The sequence below is a fragment of the Pelodiscus sinensis genome, chromosome 5, assembly GCF_049634645.1.
Source record: "Pelodiscus sinensis isolate JC-2024 chromosome 5, ASM4963464v1, whole genome shotgun sequence".
In the NCBI taxonomy this organism is placed as follows: domain Eukaryota; kingdom Metazoa; phylum Chordata; order Testudines; family Trionychidae; genus Pelodiscus; species Pelodiscus sinensis.
The window spans coordinates 29,589,250-29,606,946 of record NC_134715.1 but is presented as its reverse complement, the minus strand read 5'-3'; the positions used below and the strand labels follow the sequence as shown (position 1 = coordinate 29,606,946).

Below are 17,697 nucleotides of genomic sequence, written 5' to 3'. Positions count from 1 at the left end.
TTCCTGCGAGGTTTGGGTCAACCCTCAGGAGGTGGGGGGGGGGGGGGGGGGCGGGCAGGGCAGGAGAGAGCGCTGCTCAGCTCAGCTCCTGACTTTGCCTCAGCTCTTCTCCACTTGTAGGCCAGCTCTGCCCTCATTCCCTCTCTAGTTCCATTTCACCCCAGCTTTACCTGTAGCCCAAACTGTTCTGCTGAGCCAACTGTGCAGTAATGGAGGGGGAAAAAAGAAAGATCCCATTACTGGTAATTGCGGGCACAACTGGAAAGCTGGGGTGCTACTGTCCAGGGCCAGATTAACTCTTCTGGTAGTCCAGGGCTAGTAGATTTCATGGGGCCCCACCAGGACTCTGGGGCGGGGCTAAAATTAGGGATTCAGTGCAGGAGGGGACTGCCAGAGAGCACAGTAAGGGTGTGGTGTCTGGGCAGGAGGTAGGTGCAGAGGTGGGGCCGATTCTTAGAGAGAAGTCAGGTGCAGAAGTGGGCTGGGGGATGTGGAGTCTGGGTGGGAGGCAGAGTGCAGGAGTGAGCTTGGTTTGGGGGTCCTGATTCTGGGTGGGAGATAGGGTGCAGGTGTGGGATGGGGAGTATGCAAGTGCAGGCCAGGTGTGCAGGAGGGAACAAAAGATTGGAGCACTTATCTGCTGTAGCTACTGGGGGAAAACAGGTTTCTCTGTGAGGCCCTGCGTTTGCAGGGGCTGCCCCCCACTGCTCTCATCAGCCACAATTCTCAGCCAATGGTAGCGATGGGAGTGGTGCCTATAGGCAAGTACTACTAATAGTGATGTGTGCACAAAGCCGCTTCCCCCCTCACTCCACCAGGCAGACTGCAGCCTATCAGGGTGTTAGTGACTGCATCCCAGGGCCCTGGACTTAAATCCCTAAGGCTCCTTTCATAATCCAGCCCTGATTGTCCTAATGGATGCTTTAGGCAGCCCCACCCCCACTCAGCCTGCTAGCTTTGAGGATTCCATTCTTGGGTGCATTGGCCCTCTGCCTTGTATACCAAGCACCTAACTCCAGCCTGTGAATTCCACTAGGTGGCAGGTGTCTAAGTCCCTATGTCCATAAAAATCAAATTATTTAAAAAAAACCCTCATTGTGATGAAAATTAATGTGTTCCTTAAATGCTCTTTCCTTTTTCTTAAAGAAAGAAAAAAATTTAAGACCTTGTTGCCTCATTTAAACTGTGGTGTTACAAGCCACCCACTAACTCGACGGAAGCGTATCATAGGAGGAAACACTGCTAGAAAGGTACAACAAAAGTGGCTTTGTCTGATAAAAATATGTATGGGCATTGTTGTCTTTAGCGTTTGAGAGCACACACGGATATGCCACTGGCAGAAGGTGGCATATCAAGCTGAAAGAATGATTCCTAGCTCAGAGAGAAACCCCTGCTACTCTATGCAGTCTATGCTAAAAATAGACTGTAGCTGTGCCCGCACAAACCACCTGAGTACCTGCCTATGGTGTCACATAAGAATGTAATCAAGGTGGCTAGCCCATCATGCCAACACAACTGCATGCTATTTTTAGCACAACAGTGCAATCAGAGCTAATGTGAGTGTGCTTCCTCAAACTTGGAATCACACCCCCAGCTTTAAGTGTATACTCACCCAAAAATGTCAGGAAAAGTCAATTAAGACTTGAATAGAAACTTTATTTCTTCAAAGGAAGTTCAGTGTGTGTCCCAGGTTAGGCTCTGATTTGTACTCTTAACCAAGATGTTTGCATTGAATTTTCCTTTTTTTATTTTTTTTTTAAGAAAAATGATACTAGCTGTAAAACTACTGAATTGCACAGTAGTATTTTGAACTGCATGAGTTGTATACTGCAACATTGCAAAGAGATGCAAACCTCCCAGCTATTGTACTTTGGTGGGACATAATGCAGCACTACAGTGCAGGAGAGTAGTGAAGGAACACCTGCAAAAACTGCAGCAAATAATTTAGCAAAATACTCTTGCTAGAAAGAGTATCCTGACAAAACAGAATTAAACCTAAGTAATGTGTCTAATGATACAGTCACATATTACATTTGATCAAATAGGGTCAGATCCTACCACATGAACCATGCAAATATCTTTTATAGGGTGAATTCCCCTGGCAAGTGGCAATTAGAGAAGGTAGTGGTGCAGTGAACTGTGGAGGAATTTATATCGGTGGCTGTTGGATTCTCACTGCTGCACATTGTGTCAGGTAAAAACCATTGTAGAAATTATTTGGTTCTTGCAAAGTAAAGAAAACATTGTATAGGTTCTTGTATTTCTCATCTGTTTTTTTTTTTTTTTTTTTTTTTTTTTTTTTGCTGAGTCTGATCGCATATGGAGAAAATAAGACAGCAAGCCAAAAATTACTATTACAAAACAATAAAAAACTCAGAAGCAGAGAGTCTGCACACCAATCTCCAGGCTCACATCCTAAATTCTTAGTGTTACTGCTGGGTTGATTCAGCCCAGTCTGTATCATTACATCAGACTCCCTCTAGCTTACTCAGCCTCATCCCAGCATATGCACTGATTCTACCATAAAGGATTTTCAGATAGGGTTTTCCTTAATGTTTGAAAAGCCTTTCCTGCTTTTTAATACTGTCTGTCTAGGCATTTACACAGCAGAGATCACTATGGTAATTAAAGAGTCCATAATAGGTGGTTTTAGAGCTGAATTCCTTATCAGGAGCAAGATGAGTTAAGTGTGAGTTAAAAAAACTAATTAGGCTATTTTGCCTGCTCTTGCATGGTTCTCTTGTAGGTAGAACAGCCACCAGATTCTCTTCAATTTACTTTCTCCTGTTCCGAAGGCAGACAATTGAGGGGGTTTGCGTGCTTTTCTCTCTATGTTGTGTGTTATGGAAAAGCTATGGAAAAAAGACAGATCTTGCCATTTGTCCTGAAGGTGATCAGGCTAGGTCTGCTATTCTTGAGGAAGGGAATACCACAGTCAAGGAGCTGCAAGCCAAGTGGCTTTGTCTCCAGCTCCCAGTAGTCTTAAAGCCACTATAATGCCCTACTCTCTCTCTGCAAGTGCTGCACCTCTGAAGTGCCGGACAGACTCCCCCTAGAATCAGTTTCCTACAACTAAGCTGCTTGAAACAGCATTAATACACAACCATTGGAGGGGAGGAACGAAGGAGAATGATCACCACAGATTTCCTGAGGGATCTCTCCTCAAGCCATCTGCTGTTTTGGATCATGTTTTGGAGCTGATTTTTTGGATCATTGAGACCATATAGCAGGACTCCCATGGGATCCATCATTATAACATATATAGAATGCATCAAGACAACTTTCATCTCTCCTACGTTTTACATGAAATCCTAAGCTACACAATGCACAGGTGATGGAAAGAAAATAGAACCTACAGCAGAAGAAATGTCTATGCAGCACTTTAAAGACTAACAAGATGGTTTATTAGGTGATGAGCTTTCGTGGGCCAGACCTACTTCCTCAGATCAAATGGTGGAAGAAAATTGGCATGACCATATATACCAAAGAGATACAATAAAAAAAAAGTGAACCCTTTCCCCAAAGGGTGCACAGATGAACAGAGAGAAGGAAGTGATGGTCGCAACATCCCCTCCATTCTGGCCCATGATGTGGCTTGGGCACAACCCCACCAGAGCGCGGTGAGGAGAGAGGAGTCTGCCCCAGGAGTATCTCTACCTGCTTGGACACAACCAAAGCACAATCCTCCTAGCATTCCCCTTGAGGCAGTGCTAACAGCCTGTTTAGGCCTATTGATTTGTAAGTACGCTTCCATGTCAGATGCAACATTATATAACAAGTGGAATATGTCCCCACATTTGATATAGTTCAGAAAGCCCTTAACAGAGGAGGAGTAATACTTAGTATGTAATATTAATTATTTTTGTTCTACAGAAATGCTGATGAATTGCTAAATGGCATAATGCTTACTCCAAGCCAGAACTTACATTTGCACTTGTATGTATTAACAAAATATAACTGATATTTCTTTTACAGGCAAAGTCGAGTTAATCAGTATTTGATATGGACCGCAATATTAGATACAATCCACTTTAATAATGAGACAAATACTTTCAGAGTAAACCAAGTGATAATCCATGAAAACTATAATGCCTCAAACTATCAGAATGATATTGCTTTGCTGGAGATAAAAAGTAATGACAGAGGAAAGCCATGCTCACTAGCACACAGCATACCTGCCTGCATTCCTTGGTCAGAATATTTGTTCCAAGCTGGACATCAATGCAAGGTTTCTGGCTGGGGACTAGCAGAGGGTATGTGATTTTTCATTTACAATAATGAATTATATATATTATGGTAATGTCTAAGGGCTCACATCTATATCAGAATCTTAGCATGCTGAGTATTGTACAAACTTTTAGAAAGAAACTCTACTCTTGTCCCAAATTGTTGGAGAAGGACTACAACATACATGTACAGTGATCAATGAAGTCATGTTAGTTAAATGTCTACTTTAGCTTATTTGTTTTATTTATAACACAATAACATAACTTTATGATTGGTCTAGAGAGGGGAAGGCACTCAAAATTGAAGTGATGAGGAGGATATTATTGTTGGAGTGAAAGGGGGGAAATACATAAAGGCAGACAAAAGCTGAATGGGACAGCAGGAAAAGAAAAAGAAGGCAAAAAATACAGTGTAAGAAAAGCCAAGCTCCGGCAGTGATGGGAGAGGGGCAGGATGCAGGAATATAGCATGTAAAAACTCTGCATCCTACCTAATTTGCATAGCTGAATGATGTGTTTTGTTCACTTATTTGCCAATCTGCATGTCTCATAAGGAAGGATAATGCAAAGTTTGCATCCTTCTGTTTATCACACTTCTCTTCTTGGAGCCCAGCCATACAAAGGTGCAGGCCTCTGCTCCAGTCCTCCAAAGAATGTAGAAACATTAGACATTTTTAATGAGCTTTTTGTCAAAGAGGTGAACTGATCATTTCCTTCATGAATTACAGCAGCTGATTAATAGCATATGGTCAATTAAGAAGCTGGCATGGAAGCGACATTTAAAACTACTACAATTATATTACTCTCTAGTAACATTTCCATTTTGATCACCAGTGACATGTGATTAAGGAGACTATTCTTTATCTTTTTTTTTTGTGTCCCTCAACATTTGTAGTTTGTCCACAAGATATGACGTGACTGACATCTAGAAGCCCCTCTTTTGTGAAAAGAAAAAGACGATAAAGATAGGAAAGATAGGAGGATGGAGAAAGAAGAAAGATAGGAGGGTGGAGAAAGAGACATTTCTAGAGCTTTGACAAAATAATTAAACACTGAAAATACTCAGGCCTGCTTCAAAAGGGCCTGGAGCTCCCAGCTGCTGCTGCTGCTACTACAGCCATAGTAACCGCGAGAGCCTTGGGCCCATTAAATTGACGCTGGAGCCCCAGGCGACGTGCGCCAGGCATCATTGAGGGCTGCCTGGGGTACGTGTGATATGCTCCATGTGGCACTGAAAGATGCCTGGGGAAAAACTAACCCCAACCCTGTCCCCTTTCATCCAAGATCCCATTCCTTCTGGAGGCGCAGAGCTGGGCCCCTTCCCCAACCTTGTCCAGGGGCTCGGCCAATCTGTCGGCCCCACTGAAAATACTGCAAGCTATCACCACAGTTTGCTGTGAACAATATCATGGTGATATATGATGAAGGTGCATTTAGGAAGCCAAGCTGAAGTGCTAGAATGGGAAACATAAGAATGGGATGACAGTTTTATCTAGAGGACCTTAACATGTCAGACTGAAACTGAACAAAAATAAAGCTTGAGTATTGCCTGTAATTCCTCCTTTAATAATTCTGATTTTCCAAGATACTTCTAATGCCCTCTCTTAAATGAGGTCTCCTAGATTAAGATTTTCCCTCCTCACAGAAAATACAAGAGCCAGTTAGCCACTGTTTACCATATTGTGTAATCTATAAATTGCAAGCACCAACAGAAAATAAGTAAACAAACTAGAGAGGGAGTCAAGGACTGGGGTTCACTAAAAATGTGTCAGAACATGTAACTGCTGTGTGTGATTCTGCAGTTGAATTGTACTGCTTTTTATCTGACTGATGTGCTTACAAGGAGAAAGTATGCATGCATTTAAGGTATGTATTGTATATAATAAAACAAATTATACTGAGTCAGGAAAACAAGGGTGAAACATCTGATTCATGATAATGTATCTAAAATGTATTGCACATTCAAACGTTCAAACGTTCTTTTCTTTCTTAGGTTATACCAAACAGTTTGTTCTTCGATGGGGCAACATTCATTTATTTCCAAACTGTTCAGAAATCTATAAAGAACGCTTTTTTAAAGAGATGGAATGTGCAGGCAAGTAAATTAATCACTCTTATACTATTTCTTTCTAGTGTCATCAAGTCAACCTTCCCAGATACAGCTTGTACCTCCCTTAACCAGGACTCTCTCTCTGGCAACATCCGTGGTCCAGCAGGACAATGGATGTTCCTGAACCATACAGCCCAGGTATAGGGAGGTTGGTCCACATGCACGGAGCACAGCAACTCAGCCGGGAGCCCCATGTCGAAGGAGGGAGTATGGAGGGACAGGCGGTGCAGCAAGGAGTCTGGCCTTGTGGCTAGGAGATAGCAGGGGGGCAGAAGTGACTGCAGAGTTCTGGCCTGGTCCCAGAGCTTCGGGGCCCGCCTCTAGGGAACTCCAGCTGGCAAGCAGCAGCAGTGCCAGGCTGGAATGCTAGCCGGGGACCGCAGTTCAGCACATGCCATGTTGGGAGGGGCCTCCTCTGGTCCAGCAAATCCCCTTGTTCGGGACCAGGGTGCCGGATGAGGGAAGTCCAACCTGTATCTGAAGTCCTACCGCATAGTGCTCTCTAATAATCAAAAAGTAGGCCAACTACACACCATAGTGAAGCTCTTAATAAAGTAAGGATCCAAATATTCTTACTAGATCTGCTGTAATGTGATACAGACATTTAGGATCCCCTTGCATGTATAATTACACAGTTATATTTGCAAATGCCATTCTGATTACATGCAAGGATTTGGACGCATTGGAGAGGGTCCAGCAGAGGGCAACCAAAATGATTAGGGGGTGGAGCATATGACCTATGAGGAGAGGCTGAGGGATTTGGGTCTGTTTAGTCTGCAGAAGCGAAGAGCGAGGGGGGATTTGATAGCAGCCTTCAGCTTTCTGAAGGGAGGTTCCAAAGAGGATGGAGAGAGGCTGTTCTCAGTAGTGACAGATGGCAGAACAAGGTGCAATGGTCTCAAGCTGTGGTGGGAAAGGTCCAGGTTGGATATTAGGAAAAACTATTTCACTAGGAGAGTAGTGGAGCACTGGAATGGGTTATCTAAGGAAGTAGTGGAGTCTCTATCCCTAGAGGTGTTTAAGTCTCGGCTTGACAAAGCCTTGGCCGGGTTGATTTAGTTGGGATTGGTCCTGCCTAGAGCAGGGGGCTGGACTTGATGACCTTCTAAGGTCTCTTCCAGCTCTATGGTTCTATGATTCTATGAATTATGCATGCAAATTCCTGCATCCCCATCCAGTTATGTTTTAGATTGTATGTAGATTTAAGCTACTGGCCATTGAAAATCTGACCTTTACCATCTTTGGCCCTGATTCAGCAAGGTACTTAAGTGCGTCTTAAAGCAGGGGTTCCCAAACTTTTTGACACGGGGACCAGGAAATCCTTTCACGAGCTTTCGGAGGACCGGTAACATTAATTTGCATATTCATTAACCAAATGATGAATATGCAAATACATTGGTTTTGGTCCTCCCAAAGCCCCCAGGGCCAGCTTTAGCAAAGCTTTTGATACGGCCACCCACAATATTCTTACCAGCAAGTTAAGGGAATATGGATTGGATAAATGGACTGTAAGATGGATAGATAGCTGGGTAGACCAGGGTTCCCCAAACTTTTACTTTAGTTGGAACCTGGTTTTTTTGTGGTACTTTTTGTGTAGCCCAAAAATATAAAATCACATAAAAAAAGAGAATGAAAAATGAATAAATTTTAATTGTTTCACTCGCTGCATCCTCCACCCAACCCGGGCTAGGGCTTGGGGGACCCAGCGCCGCACGGGCACTCCAGAAGGCGGGAGCAGGAGCAGACTGGGGGTAGGGTATCTGGCTAGGAGTGAGGGTGTTAGGAGGGGTAGGATTGCCAGGTGTTTAGTTTTGTACCAGACAGTCTGGTATTTGAGGGTTCTGTCCAGAAACAAATTGAGAAAATACCGGACATAGAAAATGGGCGGTATTTTCTAATTAATTACGTTTTATTATTATCATTATGTGTATCAGTTTGTAGTTGCCAACTTCCTGGCTGATCAACACGTGCTGCGTGAGTGTGTCCACCAGCCAGGCAGATCACAACTACTCAGAGGTGGCAAAATGGAATCTAGGAGGCCGGACTCCTTTGTGCTTCGCCCGGACCATGCACGGGATGGGCAGCACCCCAGGATCTGCGTGTGCCCAGATCAGTCCCACTCCCTGCTGGCCGATTCTCTTCCTCCTGCTTCCCCCCTGGCCATCCCCGCTCACCCCAACCCACTTGCAGCCTGGTGGTTCTCTCCTGCTTCTTCTGATCTCCCCTGGCCAGCCCTGCTGCTCATGCCAGCCCTGCTTCCTCCGGTCAGTTCTCTCCACCCCCACCCATCTTTCCCAGCCAGCCCCACTGCCCCTTCCCCCCGGGCCAGCCCTGCTTCTGCCAGCAGAACCAGCATAATCCAATAAAACCCTGCACCACCACATCATGTATTGAAAAGGGGCTCATTTATTTTCAGAAAGCCGACACCATCTTTGGAATTTTTTATCCATATTCTCATTCTGGATGGTGAATGCACCAGGTTCTCTCCATTCTGACACATTGTGGTGCCTTTAAACCTCACTATCAGCAGTGGGGATATTTAAAAGGCACTGCTTTTACATTTTTATTCAGGATCTGCGTGCGGCCTGAAATGTCCCACTTCCCGCTAGCCAATTCTCTCCCCCTTCCCTTCCCTTCTTCTCCCCCTCCACCTCCGCCAGACCTGCTGTCCCCGCCAGCCGTTTCTCTCCCGATCTCCCCTGGCAAGCCCTGCTGCCCCTGCCAGCCCTGCTTCCACTGGTCGGTTCTCCCCACCCCCACGCATCTTTCTCAGCCAGCCCAGCCAGTCCTGTTTCTGCCAGCCGGTTCCCCAGCCAGCCCCACAATCTCCCCCAGCTAACCTCACTGTCCCCTGCCCCCTCCCCCGGCCAAACCTGCTTCCACCGGCCGGTTCCCCTCCCTATCTCCCCTGGGCAGCTCCACTGCCCCAACCCTGCTTCCCTGTGGCCCATATCCAACCCCCCCGCCGCCAGCAATAAGAGCTCACCTGGTAACACTCACTATGCCTCTGCCGGGAGCCTGAAACATACGGCTGCATCCACCCAGCCCGGCTGAGGGTTTGGGGGACCTGGTGCTGCACGGACAGTCCGGGAGCCCAGGACACCCTGGCAGCCACGCTGAGGCCCGGTATTTTTTTTCCCGCGGCCCGGTAGTGGGCCGCGGCCCATAGCTTGGGAAACGCGGTCTTAAAGCGCTGTTAGTACTCTGGACTGCCATTCCAAATGCTGAAGAAAGAACCTGGAATTCAAATTTTTAACTTCAAGCTACTAGAAGAATTGTCTCAAGCTTTCTCAAGCTCTCCAATGTTCCCTGTAAGCTTTGATAGAACACTAGAACTGGAAAGAACCTCGAGAGGTCATCAAGTCCAGTCCCCTGCCCTCACGGCAGGACCAAGCACCGTCTAGATCATCCCTGGCAGGTGTGTGTCTAACCTGCTCTTAAATATCTCCAGTGATGGAGATTCCACATCCTCCCTAGGCAATTTATTCTAGTGTTTAACCGCCCTGACTGGCAGGAAGTTGAACCTAAACCTCCCTTGCTGTAATTTCATCCCATTGTTTCTTGTCCTATCATCAGAGGTCTAGCTGAACAGTTTTTCTCCCTCCTCCTTGTAACACCCTTCTGTGCACTTGAAAATTGCTAGAAATGGGTTACCTAGGGAGGTAGTGGAATCTCAATCCCTAGAGGTTTTTAAGTCTCAGCTTGACAAAGCTCTGGCTGGGTTGATCCTGCTTTGGGCAGAGGGCTGGACTTGATGACCTTCTGAGGTCTCTTCCAGCCCTAGAATTCCATGATTCAAGTCAGAGCACCCACAGCTAGATTTTTTGTTTCTATTGGTGATGCACATTCACACATGCCTCAGTGCACATAAAAATTATTCTGCACATGAATGGAAAAGATTAGAGGGAACACTGGTTCAGTCCCTCCTTTAATTCAAGTAACCAAAGGCAAGCTTAAAAGAAAAACATATAGTGAAAAGTGGTGCATTTAAACTGAGAGTGAATTTAGTCTGAAGATATTGGGGTCCTGTGGGACACTTGGATATTGTCTCCTAGGTCTGTCACACTTTTCAATTGATAATAGTACTTGTGTGGAAAGCTGTCAGCTATTGCAGCAAGAGGCAACTGTACAAAAGCTGAAGATATTAATCAAAGATGAAGTTGTAGGGAATTTAGAAACTTCATAGACAACAAGAAGAAAGGGGGAAGCTTTCTCTTCCCCAAAGTAAAAGTTGCATAACATGTAACTGACCACCCGACCTCACTATCTGCACCACAAAATATAACAATACAATCAGCAACAGCTGACACACACACGGGGAAAACTCAGAAGAAAGACCACATTTTTAGAGGCATGAAGACTAAAGTACCCTCCTAGCTAGTGTTGGTTCTTCCCTCTCAAGTTGAAACACCCCACTGAGATGTATAAGGAAAAGTAGATGAAGAATGTTGGGGACTTAAGTCCTCTTATTAAAAGAGCAGCTAAACACATATGTAACATGCTAGAACTGTAGCAACAGCTCTGCATTATTGTAGTCTAAGATTTCCCATCCGTGAGCAGACTGAGTTTTGTTTTGTGCACCAACGTTGATGTCATGTGTGCTTGTTGGGCTGTGCACCACTGTGGCACCTAGCAGTTTGTAACTAACTAACTAACTAAATATATATATATATATATATATATATATGTATGTATATATATACACACACACACACACACTGCTTCCTCCCAGCTGTGGGCCAGAGTTGGTGGTTGCCTGGCTGCTCCTGCGTGGGGAAGCTGCTGTACACACACCCCAATCTAGAGTCCTGCACCCCCACACCCGCAACCCCCTGCCATAACACTCCTCTCTCTATATTTATATATATAAGCATGACGGGGGGCTTACACCAGGGGATGTGGGATTCAGGAGGGAACTCAGAATAGGAGGCTGAGAGATCGGGGAGGTGGCAGTTCCTCGCTGAGAGGAGACTGCCCATTCCTCCAGGGTTCCTTGCAGAGGGTGGGCCCAGGAGTAGGCTGCCTGGCCTCCTAGGAAGCTGCTTGCTTCCTGGCCAGCTGGCAGCTCTTTATGAGAGGAAGGGCTAGGGCTGGGCTTCCTGGCTCCCTCAACCGGTGGACGAAGTGGGGGGAGCTGGGGCTGCACTGCCCAGCATTCCCAGCCAGGAGCTCCTGGGGTCAGGGAGCCAAGGCTGCTACCAGGAGGCCTCCTGCCTGGCCAGTCCTGCAGCTGAGAGCTGGAGGATAGGCTTGGGAGCCACGTGACAGCCCTGGAGCTGCTGCTACCGCCATGTGGTGGCTCTGGGGCCACCTGAGCAGCTGCTGCCACCACCCACTATGTGACGGCTCCAGCTCCATCCCCAGCCACTGTTCTAGCGCCATCCCCAACTGTGACCACGTGAGCTGCCGCTACTGCCCACCATGTGGCAGCTCTGGCCCTGGCCGGGGCTGCCAGAGCAGCCTCTGCCCATCACGCAGCCCCGCTAAGAGGCTGCAGCATCCCGCCTGCCATAGCTGGGACAGCCTCACCGCACCCTGGCTCCAGCCTGACCAAACAGGGACAGGACAGCCACCCACCACTGACACTGACCTTCCAGTCTAGCAGGAAGGTGTGTGTTGCTGCATGGCTCTGCGGGTGAGGCAAACAGGCCTAAAAATTTTTGTGTGTGACCATGCAGATGCACTGCTTAGAGGGAGAACCCTGTTGTAGTCTCATGTTCTTGACACTTTATTTTCAGAAGCATTATACACAGTTAAAAAGCAGGTTTGGCACTTATTTTGGTAAGGTACTGAAACTACAGGGGTATGGGTGGTGGTGGGGAAGGTGCTGCTGCACCCTGTGACTTGAAGAGGTTTCCATTATATACATGATTTACAATTTGGTTCAATGGTTGTCAGAGCCCCCACAATACCAATTGTTCCATTATTCTTGGATTTCTTTTGAAATAATATCAAAAGCAATGGCCTGAATTCTGCTCTTAGACTCTGGGAAAAATTTATTAAACATTAGTTGAAGTTATGCTAGTGTAACTCAAAAGAATTCACAAGAGGAAAAATGCATATAACAAATTTGCCTGTGCTTTTTTTCCCCCTTTCTCTCTTTTGCCTTAGGTACTTTTGATGGTTCTATAGATTCCTGTAAAGGTGACTCAGGAGGACCCTTGGTTTGTCTGGATTCAAATAACCGGGCATATGTGTGGGGCATTGTGAGTTGGGGTGAAAATTGCGGAGTTCAAGGATACCCTGGAGTTTACACAAAAGTAGCCAGCTACTTTGAGTGGATTAGTCGTCATGTGGGAAGGTCCCTTATTTCTGTATACAATATCTGAAGCTTTGGGAAGCACATACTCCTTTCTATTGCCTACACACATGAAAATGAAGATTAGTTCTACTTTAGGATCAGCGGCTTTATTACATACATTTGGAATCTCGCAGTGAACTAATTTCAGTATAAAACACTTTCAACAAAAATCATTACATTTATAGAACACTAATAACCTTTTCAAAAATTTGCTAATTTTTAAAAAGGCTCTTAGTGTTCTATAAATTAATTATTTTTATCTCAAGCATTTTATACTGAAATTAGTTCACTGCAAGATTCCCTGATAAATGTATGCTTACTATATGGAAATTAAAACATCTGATATTTGGGGAAAGGGAAATATATATTTCATCTTGTATTTGCATTGGCATGTCTGTTAAAATGGAAAATTATGCTGAAAGCAAGGAATAAAAAACTGAATACATGCAGAGCCTGTTCAAGTCTAGCAGAGAATATGGCGACCTAAACTCTGAAGCATCATAAACCTTGAGGGAATACCAAAACCATCTGCTTATACAGGGAGCAAGTAATCCAGCCAGGATCTGGCTAGGTAATAGTGGCTCATTGACAAAATGCTCTCCTCTCAGATCCTCAGCTATGAGCTAGGTAGGGACACAAGGAGCAGAGAGAATCTCACAATCATCTTCCTCCATTAACTCCCCCATGTGGGGATTCGCCTTATGCCATGTAGCAATGGGTCCCTGTCAGATATAAATCACAGCAACGAGTGAGGTTCTAATGTGGGAGCCTTAACACCACCCTCTCCTTCTGGGTGCTGCATAGGGAACTCAGCTGGGAATAGGAGCGGGCTCTTGTGGCTGCCTCCTAGGGACAGGACTGCAGAAGACCCAGCCAGCCCCACTCCCTGAACTGTCATACTGCATCCTTACCTCCCCAATCCTGGCTGCGTTCCTGTATCCCAGGAGCCTGGTGCCAGTCACAGCATCACAGGTCTTCTGCCTCATGGGAGGGAGACACACACACACATTGGTCACTGTGCTGGCAGGGTCTGAGTCCTTCCTACCCCATTGGTGGCTGCACAGTGGGCAGAGTCCTCCCTGCATTCCTGGACCAATAGAACTCCTGGGGGGGGGGGGGGGGGTGAAGAACAGAGACAGAGAAAGACTCTTTCCCCAGCTGGGATCCATCTGAGAGAAATTAGATGGGGTCCCATTACCCAGGTGCAGTCACTCTCAGTCCATTGGCTCCCATTTCCTAGCTGAGTTTCTTACCCTTCTGGTGCAGCAACAGCTGGTAGAAGTGGTAAACATCTCCCCTGGCCTGCTGGCTGATGTCCTTGTCTGGATCACTGATGAACAGACCCATACTAGGGAATTCTGGTGATTCTAGTGGAAGGGAGAGATGGGACTCCATCAGCATTTTTCTCTCACTTCTCAGTCCCCTGCCCCTCGAGGCCAGGAATTTCCTTCCCCACAGTCCCTCTACAGGAGAGGCTGGGGGAAAGAAGCTACAGCCAGACCCTTTATTTTCTAGGCCAAGGGAGCCTCAAGTTGCTCCCGGATGCCAAGAAGGGATCCAGGATCAGGCACACACCTGGTTGGAGCATGGCCTAAGGTTACCACTTCACCAGGAAAAGGAGAACTTGACTCAAGCCAAGCTCATTCCCTGCTCTGACTCTGCCTCCCCAAAGGGAACACTCCTAGTCCACAGCCCTGCAGCAGTGGATCCTACAGCCCACCAATGCTTGGAGTCAGGAAGCTGGGCTCAGAGGTTACTTACATCAAACTCTGAGAGAATGATGGTGAATCCAGGCAGGTCTGTGTTGCTCCTACTGGCTCTCTCCTGAGAGACCCTAAAATAGCCAGCGCCCACAAGAGCCATCAAAATCCTCCCATCCTTCTCCCATTCCCCCAGTTCCTTCCTGCCCATCACACTTGGCCCCCTCCCAGGAGTCCTGTCAAGTTCATTCCAATTGCTCTCTCTCCTCTTTCTTGTCAAAACTGCCCACATTCAAAACCATCCCAATTCCAAAGCTGGGACTGTCTCTTTCCACGTCTCCCAGCCTCAGCTGCCTCTGCAGTCCTTCAACACCCCACTGCTCACTAGTGACCAACTCAGGCTTTCTCCTGTCTTCTTCCCAATTCTGACTCCAACAATCCTTGCCCTCTGCTGCGCCTCCAGCACCACACAGCCCCCCACCTATTGGCATGGGGAAACTCTGCCCATACCAGGTCTCCCTCCAGCTGCCAGGCACTGACTCACGCTCAACACAATTCGCTCCATCAAAGCTGCTTTGCAGCAGGTATGGCTCCAGTGTGTCCTGCCCTCTGTGCTGTGCAGTCAGAAACATGCGGTGGACGGTGTGCAGGAACCTGAGCTTCTGGCCCTGCACACCCCAGGTGCAGGGTTAGGGAAAAGAGAGCTTCTGAAGCAGGGACCTCCCTGCTCCACCCACACCAGCTGCAGACCTCAGGCCTCTATAGTGGGGAACCGCACATTGTCCAAATTGTGCATGACTCCTACACATGCAAGGTCAGGTCCTGGGTAGGGATGTAAGTGACTAGTTGACTACCTGATAAGCATAGGCTTATCAGGTAAAGTCAGTGCTCAACTAGTTGCTTTCCCCCGCCCACTTGCTGCTTCTGTATCAGAGGCAGAAAGGGAGGGAGCAGGAGCCAGGGCTGGGGGGAGCCGGCTTAAAAGCCGTTCCACCCACTGTCTCCATGGTGGGGACAGGGAAGGCAGAGGTGAAGCAGGGAAATGGCGTGACCAGGGATTCAAGCAGTCCCTGCGGGTGCCAAGTCCCAACCGCTGTTCCTCTTCCTTTGAAATAGCGACGAGGAGTCCTGTGGCACCTTATAGACTAACTGAAGTGTAGGAGCATAAGCTTTCATGGGCAAAGACCCACTTCGTCAGATGCATCTGACGAAGTGGGTCTTTGCCCACGAAAGCTTATGCTCCTACACTTCAGTTAGTCTATAAGGTGCCACAGGACTCCTCGTCGCTTTTGCAGATTCAGACTAACACGGCTACCCCTCTGATACTTCCTTTGAAATGTACTGAGAGCCCACTGGGCTCTTGCTACATTTCAAAGGCAGAGGTGCAGCAGGGAACCCGGGGCAAGCAGGGACTCAAGCAGCCCCGACTGCAGCACTTTTGTCTTTGAAATGTAGCGAAAGCCCCCTGCTCACTCCATGTTCCCCGCTGCACCTCTGCCTTTGAAATGCAGCAAGAGCCCCACAGGCACTGGAGCTAGGGATGTTACCAGAGGCTACACCCGGGTTTTTTTCTTTATTAGGAGACTGGGACCAGAATGGACTATTAGAGCATCTAATCTGACCTGCACATCACAGGCTTCCTGTATGGCACAGGAGCTAGTTTTTCACCAAACTCAGTCTAGAAAGACATCTAGTCTTCATTAAATGACATCAAGGGATGGAGAGTCCGCCACTTCCCTTGGGAGTTTGTTCCTGTGGTGAATCATATTGACTGTTGAATATTTGTGCCTTATTTCTAATAGGAATTGGTCTCTTTGCACATTCCAGTCACTGGGTTTTGCCATGCCTCTCTTTGTTGGATTAATGAGCCATTTAATACCTGATGTTTTTTCTCCATTAATGAAGTCATCTCTCGATCTTTTATCAGCTAAACAAATTGAGCTCTTCCACTGACACACTGGAAGACAGTTTTCTTCAGCTCTCAAAACATTTGGTGACTTTGGCTGCCCTGGATCCAATTTCTCAACAACTTTTTCAAAGGTGGGCACTAAAACTGGGTGCACTATTTCAATCTTAGTCCCACAGATGCTGCATCACCTCCCTCTCCTACTCATGGCTCAGTTCATATGGCTAATGATGACTTTAGCCTTCTATACCACAGCAACCCACTGAGAGCTCATGTGAACAGCTTGCCCAATATTGCTCATAAATCCTTGTCAGTCACTTACTTTCTGATACATACTTCCCCAGGCAGTAGGGGTGGCCAACATGCTTTCTTGCTAGGTACAGGCATGCGAAATTCAGGAGGACAGCACCTTCTCTGCCAATGGCCAGTGATTCTGGGATGCTTTCCCAGGCTACAAGCAGATATTTGCCCCTGTCTGAGGCATGTCTGGATCCAGGGGCCCAAGACCATGGTACACCAGCAAACACAGCTTGAATCTAGAGGGGCAGATGAATGGAACCTATCTGAAAAATCTCTAGGGAGGCCCTTGCCTGGATAGGATTTTCTGAGGTCTGGAAAGCCTAGAAGAGATGTGAAGAGTCATGAACAAACGTGTCTTTCTATCCAGGCACTTGTGTTACCCACACACCTTATTGGTGTGGTATACTGTTCAAATCTAGTGGCACCAAGACCATTTACAGAGAGAACAATGAGCCTGGTCTACAATCTTAGCTTATAGCCAGCTGGCTCATGAAGTGGTTAGACAACAGGCCAGAAGAATCACTCTCTCTCTTTGTCCCTGCGAAACTTGAGCTGTACCCTGTGCACATGTGGGAACCACGAAAAGGCATATAGGAAGTGGTCTTCCCTGGATAGCAGGAATGCATCTGTGATCAAGCCCAGATTGTGCTTCAAACAGAACACAGGACATTTCCTGTTGCTCCTGGTGGCCAACAGGTCCATCTGGTCAAATCCCCATCTTTGGGGGATGGAATATACAACATCTGGACAGAGGGACAGACTCATCAGCATCCCTGTGTCTAACTGCTTGGCATCATGAACTCCACGGTCACTTGGAGCCGTTTGCTTTCCTGCCCTTTGTGCCCCTTGTCAGTAGCTACTCCTGGGGCCAGGGAGGAGTATACTACCAGGTTCAGCAGTTAAAATTTGAAGGGTGTGACTCCTCACTCCCCATAAGCTCTCACAAATCTCTCCTAGCCCATCTATCTCATGAGGGTGGTGATAAGAAAGGGCCTGATGTTGGCCAAATCTTTTTCCTCCGGAGGGCTGATCCCAGTGGAGAGCGTCTCTTTCTGGGGATCACTTTTGTCTTCAACAAGGATTATTTCACATGCCACACTCCACTCTGGCTCCCCACATCACCGTCTTCGGCTCCCGGGACCTGGGGCATCCTT

The 17,697-nt window shown here is 47.0% G+C and overlaps 1 protein-coding gene across 2 annotated transcripts in view; it reads left to right on the top strand.

The window, feature by feature from the left end:
- CFI (complement factor I) overlaps positions 1-13,082 on the top strand; it is a 37,478-nt gene extending 24,396 nt beyond the window's left edge. For both annotated transcript variants that reach the window (XM_075929717.1, XM_075929716.1), the window contains 5 exons: positions 1,147-1,250; positions 2,088-2,194; positions 3,976-4,253; positions 6,220-6,321; positions 12,448-13,082. In XM_075929717.1, coding sequence (XP_075785832.1) covers positions 1,147-1,250; positions 2,088-2,194; positions 3,976-4,253; positions 6,220-6,321; positions 12,448-12,665 — 809 coding nt within the window. In that variant the 3' untranslated portion in view covers positions 12,666-13,082. The remainder of the gene's footprint in view (positions 1-1,146; positions 1,251-2,087; positions 2,195-3,975; positions 4,254-6,219; positions 6,322-12,447) is intronic.
- Positions 13,083-17,697: the final 4,615 nt, after the last annotated feature.